Below are 7,782 nucleotides of genomic sequence, written 5' to 3'. Positions count from 1 at the left end.
TTTGGAGCATTTTGGGGTGGACTTCTCTGAAGAAGTCATGTATACACCAACAAAGGAAAACCTGCTGGACTTGGGCGTTCTGCCTAGCATGAGTATAGTTTTGAATGAGCAACATCAATCATATGTGCATAAAGGTGACCTTGGTCAAACATCTGATGCTGCTCAAGAGAACATAGTTAACCCCTCCAATGCTGTTGCCCAAGATGATGAAGATGGCGAGGAAACAACCTCTGATGATGATCATATCTCCAATCGTATGGTCATGAACAGACTTGACTCTTTCCAAACCTTCATTCAAACTCAATTCCACAATATGACCACCTCCATCGACACCCGCTTTCAAACCATTGAAACTACTATTGCTCAGAACCACGGCGCATTATCTCAAGAACTTAGTAATTTATCTAACAAGATTGATCATCTTCACCTCCCGCCAGATGTTGACATATAGATCGATACTTGGAATTTATTGGTTGTAGTTTGGTTATGTAATGTTTTGTGTTGCTATCCTTCAACTATGTCTTCCTTTATGATGTACTTAATGGAACATGATTCCATCCTTAACTATGTCATTCTCTTTTGTTTACAATGTGTGCTATTTTTCCCTTTATTAGTTTTTATATGCTTGAAAATGTATGTTTCTATATTTTTCCTTCTTTTTGATCATGTCAAAAAGGGGAGAAAATTTGGTATTGTTGTTTCTTTAAAAACCTTGTAGGTCTCCAAACAAGTTTTCAAATTGATCACATACATTCAAGTTTGACGGAGGATTACGCATAAATTACGGGGGAGCAATGTTAGAATGATGCAATCTCTCCAAAACAACAACGTTTTGTCATAATCAAAAAGGGGGAGAATGTAAAATACATGTTTTTGATGAAGACAAAGACTAACGATTATGATCAAGGCAATAAGCTCAAAAAGAAGTTCAAATATCTTCGTTGATAAGCTTTAAATCCAAACATATAAGATGTTTTTATGTAAAGGTAAATGATACAACCAATACCTCAAATACATGAGAACCATTCATATTTAGAAATGCATATAAAGTACTTTCAAAAGTCAACATTACATTAACAAAGTTTTAAAACTAATATTTTTGACAAAATACAAAGGTGTATTCGAATACAACATAGTGTATTCGAATACAGATGCTAAGTCAGAAGCAAAAGCTTCACATCTGTATTCGACTACGACCTGCTGTAGTCGAATACACATAGCAAGTCAGTAGCTAAACCTTCGAATCTCTATTCAACTACGACCTCCTGTAGTCGAAAACAAAGCAAGTCAGTGGCAAAAATCACGAATATGCATTCGACTACATGAAAGATGTTTTCAAATACAAGGTGCAAATTTTGAATAAATCTGAACGTTACAAAGAGGTGTATTTGAATACATATATCCTGTATTTGAATACAACTGGAAGCAATACAATTTTTCAGATCTGAAATGGTTCTAGATCATTGTATTTTTTCATCAAACCTCTTGGATCAATGGCCATGAATCTGAAGAGATGTTTATGGAGTATAAATACACCATAACTTCATATCAAACAACACACAATCCTTGAATCAAACCTTGAACAACTTTGAACAAAATTCTGATTTTTTACAAAGTACTTGCATTTCATTTTCATATCATTCAGAAAGGTTCTCAAAGTACTTGAAGTATTATTGGATTGAAATCATTATACCTCTCTTATATCCTTATTCCAAATCATATTATATCATTTGTAAAAGAAAGTAGTACTTTCTTAAAGTAGCTTAATCTAAGATAGTGGTGTGCTATCTTAGAAGTATTGTTAGAAGTTTGTAGCAGAAATCTCAGGGTGGGAGTTATACATTTTCTGATAATAAGTGGATTAATCTCTTGTGGTGTTCAAGAGGACTGGATGTACCCTTGGTCATAAGGGGAACCAGGATAATTCTATTGTGTTCATTTAAATACCGCCATTTAATGATGTTAAGTATGCACGTAGTTATATTTCAATTATTTATAACCATTTTCTATTTTTAGTTACTTTTTTATAAATAATTATCTTGATATATAATTGATATTGTGTTGATTTCGTTTATTTTTATATACTTGTTATGACAATGTGATTTTATATATATTTATTATGATTTAGTAATTAATATAAAATATTGATGTTATATTTATTTATTTTATAATTTTGACTATTTTCTAATATGCTGGTATTATTATAATGTGAGTATTTTGAGAAATAAGTATAATTGTAGAGATTATTTTGAATGTGAGAGTTTCAATTATTAGTAATATGTTTTTTTATATTGATTATTTTAATTACTCTAATTTATAAAATATTAGTAATGTTTGAAAAACTGTGTTTGGAAGAATATTAAAAAGGAAATTAAATAATTATTAATTTTGTTTTAGCAAAATAAAACTAGTAAAACCTAAAAGGAGACCAATGAGTTTGACCCTTGTGTGAACCCTAATTGTTAATAAAATAAAACAAACAAAAAAAAAGGAAGGGAGTTGGACAGCGGCCGTAAAACCAAAGAGAAACACAACAACAACCTATAGTTTGACACCGACGATCGATAATTGTTATGGAAAAGTTTTTCCGTTCTCGTCCAAATTTCAGTATGTCGTTTTATTCATTTAGGTAGTCAAATGAAACATACTTCCTCAGATTTTTAACCATCCAAATTTCTCTCTAAAATCCCTAACTTCTCTTTTTGAAAAATTCCTTAGTTTGAACCGTTCTTCTTCACCGTAAGTCCGATTTGAGTGAAACCAACGCCAAAATGATCGTGTGAAAAATGGCTATTTTATCCACTGATTTCTTTTCTGATTTATGGTAAGTTTCCTTGACCAAATTTCGAAATTATATTTTAGGGGTAAGGGGTGAGATAGCGTTTGAATTTATGAGTATAATATATTGTGAGATGAACGGGAAAACCATATTTCCTAACGATTCATCCGGAGCTCACTACGTATGGCAGTATCCCTTTGAGTGATAATTTAATTAATGTGCAAATAAGAAAATTGTGAGATTAAAATGTGGAATAGAAATATTTATAAGGTGTTGATTGATTTAATTTCGTTAAATGTGTGATATTTGAAATTATTGTGATATTTAACATTATTGTGATATTTGATATTATTGTGATATTTGATATCATTGTGATAATTGATTTTAAATGAATTTTGTGCATATATTTGATTAAACGAGTTTATGTGAATGTAGTGTATAATGTAAGTTCATTTAATGATGATGTGTGATTTATGATATAAATTTGTGATATGTTTATGTGATGATAATGATGATATTTGATTGATGGTAGTGATTCTATAAAATTGTGATGAGATATGATTAATGATAGTGATATTGTGAATTTGCGATGAGAAAATTGAAGTAACCCCATAGTTGGTGAAATTATTTTGATTCCAATTTGTGTTTGAGATGACGTTCTTAATGGAGTATCATAGGCCAACGAGGGGAGAAAATAAATATTGAGAATTTGTGAAGTGGAAATTATTTTTTCATCATATAGGTAGGGCCTGACAAGCCTAGTGATTCCGGAGAAGTACAACTGAATGAGCCTGATCGTGGCAGTCTGCTGTTGAACCTTAAGGCAAGATTGTTAGACCTTGGAGGTATTCCGGTGGGGAATTCCTAAGTGACTTCGAGGTAGCACTCCAAATGTCGGGAACTACCACACAACACACGTTTACCTCGACTGTCACATATATGTGTCTCGGGTTGAGTTGAGGGGATCTATGAGGACAGGGCCAATTTGAATTGTCCGTCCACTGAAATGGTGGCATAGTATCAAGCCTCCTAACCAAGTACTTCAGAGTTAGAATGGTACCACATTCTGAAGTAGAGTCTAAGCTCATGCATAGCATTGCATTTTATTGTGATTGTTTGGTTGTGATTAATATGTATCGTGTGTGGTGATAATTTCTCTTACACGATTAGATGTTATAGTGAAATTTGTTTATTTTCCTTGAGTGATTTTGACTTTTTAATGTGGTATTTTCTTGATAGAGTGTTTGTGTAATGATACGGTTCTATTATGATTGTTTACTTGAAGTTCATGTGTGGGAGAAACCCCGCTCTGATAGGTGATACCGAGAATTTAGAGTTGTAATTTATATTTTAGTTATGTAATTACAAATGACTTTTTATATGAAAATTTAGTACTAGTAAGTTTTTGGAATTAAAATAAGAATTTATAGTTAAATCAAGTTCATTGAGATTAAATTGTTTTAATTGAGTAATAAAGTTTGAATTGTTGCATGTGTACTTTGAGAAACGTGATATCCTAAATTAGTTACAAAAGTTTTTTATTTTCTTGAAAACATATTTTCTTTATCCGCTGCAAATTTTACTCAAAAAATTATAGTATAAATTATTACATATGTCATTTTGGGACTTTGGGTGTCACAAATCACGCCAAATTAATTTTCACAAATCACACCTCAAACACATCAACTTTAATTTCCTCAAAACACACATAAATGAATTAAATTCCTTTTCCACAAAATCACACATCAATTTCACCAAGTTACAACTCCACAAATTTACATATAGCATCCTATATGCAACCTAAAAATTTGGAAGGAGACATCGCTCCCAAAGTTAGTTCACTAGCACCGCAACATGGAGATAAACAACTTTCCCTTCTGTCACATCTCAAAATGAAGCTCAGAAGTCGAAGAAAAGTAGAAATTTGTGTTTGAGTTTTTTTTGAAAACGCCAAAGCTTTGGTAGCAGAGAGAAAAGGAAGAAGAAGAGTGAAGGTGACGTGGAAGATAAGAAAAATGTTTTTTTTTTTTAAGTATATATATATATATATATATATATATATATATATATATAAAAAATATCTAAATAAATATTTAGATATTTTATAAAAATCATCATTTCACCAATCACCTCAAACCACTTCTCAAACCACTTTTTCAAAAAAATATGTTCTCTCGCCGCAATTCAATCAGTAGATAAATTTTTCTGAAAAACGCCGCATCTCAGAAAATTTATCTTTCGACAAAAGATTCACCGTAATTAATCTAAATTATTTATCGATAAATAATTTTAATCGGGTTGCCAAAAAGATATTTTTGACATTAAACTCACAAAATATCAATAACTTAGCTAAAAGCCTTAGAAATTCAACACAAAATACCCTAAAATTGTATAATTTAGGATTTCAAAATTAAGGGTCTTACACTTGTCATGCAAATATAAGTCGAATAGGGAAAACCCATAACCCAACATCTCTAACCGACACATGATGATGGAATGCAACATGAAATAGAGGACAAATATTTAAATCCGACAAAGAACACTCCCTTATGCGATGGCCATACATCCAAGTTTCGTATGGAGGAGAGTTCCGAGAGAGGTTTGTAGAGGGTCAATATTTTGCTTATTCGGTGATTATATTCTTAGTTTTGGAAATACTCTTAATTTGTGTGCACTATGTAAGATAAATTAAAACTGATTATGTAAATAATTATATAAGTAGTTAGGACAAAAGTTAAATACTATTAATGTTTCAACAATTGTAATTTATAGTGTAAAAATCTTTACAATTACAATGTATAAAAATAAAACTCTTTTTTATTGAAGTGAGTTAACTAAATATATGAACTTTACAGTGTCCTTGGCGCAATAAAATGATTGAACATTAGAAAATAATATGTAAAAAAACAATGAATTCATTTTTCTCCTTCTCTTTTATTAATATAAGTAATTTTTTTCAGTGTTATTTTTCATGATTTTGTTGTCTTAGTGTGACATTGTTTTGTTTTTTTGCCTTGTTGCAGTGTTGTTTTGGTTTTCCGGCTTGTTGTCCTGTTCAATTGGTTAAAAATTGATAATTCAGCTTCGATCTAGTGCAAGTTCAATCAATTACTTTGGTGTCTTCATTCTTGCAATTTCGAATGTATGGGTATTTCAAACACTTTAATTTGTTCATACTTGCGGACTTTGTCATGTTTTATAGTTTTATGTTATTAATCTAAATGTTGTTTGTAACACCCTAAATTTTATAATAAACTATTTTATTAATTGAATAAGATTTTAAATAAATAATTTGATGAATAAAATTATTTTAGATATATGTTGATAAATTTTTTGACTAATTTTCGTTATATGGATGCTTTCTATGATGTGCTAGTTTGATACATATTATATTAAATGAGCGATATATTTTTCTTAAAATAATAGTATTTTAGTGTAGTATTTTAAAGAATAAGATTTTATGCAATTTTAATTGTATACGTGAGATGGTAATTAATTTGATATTTTTTTGTATGTTGGGTTATTGTAAAGTGGCACATATTTATATTTTAATTATTTCTAAGTATCTCTTATTTTAATTATTAATTTATAAATAATTATATTTGGATATTACTAATGTTGTGTTTGGATATTATCTTTAATTATCTTTGGATATTACTAAAGGTTGGTCTATCAGGTCAGAGCATAAATAAGTCAGACCATAGGCATTGACGGTCATCAAAACAACCATCATCAATATTTACCTTTGTGTAGAATAAAGGTTTTTTGTTCTATTTAAGATAATAGTCAAACTTTTTGAATGATTGTTTTAGAAAATTAATTCAATTTTAGGTAGTGTTGAACTGATAGGTTGAACAACATAATTTAATTGTTTGATTTCTTTGCATAAATTAATTTTATTTGGTACATATTTTTGTTTTTAGTAAATTTATCCTGTGTATTCAATTATTACAATTATTTTAATATTACTATTTCCATAATTATTATTATTATGACTATTATTATTATTATTATTATTATTATTATTATTATTATTATTATTATTATTATTATTATTATTATTATTATTATATTTAGTGCACATGTTTTATTATTTACTTTCATATTTAGATGATGTTAAATTTGTTCTAATAAGTATTATTTAATTTAGGATAAATATTTAATTTTTAATAATTTTTACCATTATTGCTTTAGTCATTAACAGATATAATTTATGCATATTTAAGATAATAATTAATATTCAAAAGAAAATGAAAAATGAAGACTCTAATGAGATTTAATTTTTTAATAAATAAAAATGAAATAGACACTTATGTGTTACCATAAAATGGTAACCTATCTTGCCTATAAATTAAGGGATGATTGTAGTGGTTGATCATCTTAAAACTTTATAAAAACCTAGAGTGTATAGTGTATACACATAATTAAATTAAGATGATGGGGAAGAAGATTATTGCTTTTTTAACGCTTGTAATGGTTTTAGGCTTGCAAGTGACAACATTGGATGCACGTCAAATTGATGACATCAGTTGCTCTGAGGCTATCGTGTCATTGTTGCCATGTGTCCCTTTTTTGACAGGATTAGGCCCACCAACACCATCTACTTCCTGTTGTGAAGGAGCACAAAACTTAAATCAAAAGGCGGACACCACTCAGGTTCGACGTGATGTTTGTGAATGTCTCAAAGGAGCTTCAATAAAATTTGGCGTTAACTCTGACAAAACAAAACAACTCCCACAACTTTGTAACCTTAGTCTTTCTTTTTCGTTTGATCCTAGCATTGACTGCAACACGTAAGTTTGCCTTTCTCTTTTCTTGCTAAATCACAGAAAATCTTATACATTTTTTTAAAAACAACTGTTAATATTTAATAATTATTTTTCTATATAGAAAAACTTAAAATGATGACTTTTTTTTTATTACACACCAGCTTATTGTTATTTTTATTTATCCACAGGATTCCATAATTCTACCATATGGGTCAAGCATATCATGAAGTAAGC

At 29.3% G+C, this 7,782-nt stretch overlaps 1 protein-coding gene across 1 annotated transcript; it reads left to right on the top strand.

Annotated features, from left to right (window-relative positions):
* Positions 1–7,216: 7,216 nt before the first annotated feature.
* Positions 7,217–7,576, top strand: LOC101491426 (non-specific lipid-transfer protein A-like). The gene has a single exon (XM_004513657.4). The coding sequence runs from the start codon at positions 7,217–7,219 to the stop codon at positions 7,574–7,576; it is 360 nt and encodes a 119-aa protein (XP_004513714.3).
* Positions 7,577–7,782: the final 206 nt, after the last annotated feature.

The sequence above is a fragment of the Cicer arietinum genome, chromosome 5 (assembly GCF_000331145.2).
Source record: "Cicer arietinum cultivar CDC Frontier isolate Library 1 chromosome 5, Cicar.CDCFrontier_v2.0, whole genome shotgun sequence".
NCBI classification, from domain to species: Eukaryota; Viridiplantae; Streptophyta; class Magnoliopsida; order Fabales; family Fabaceae; genus Cicer; species Cicer arietinum.
The sequence above is the reverse complement of the archived record's forward strand: the minus strand, read 5'-3'. Positions and strand labels throughout refer to the sequence as shown.

What these genes read in the sequence shown, in the direction of transcription:
- LOC101491426 (XM_004513657.4), top strand. Translation starts at nt 7,217, where the DNA reads ATGGGGAAGAAGATTATTGCTTTTTTAACGCTTGTAATGGTTTTAGGC.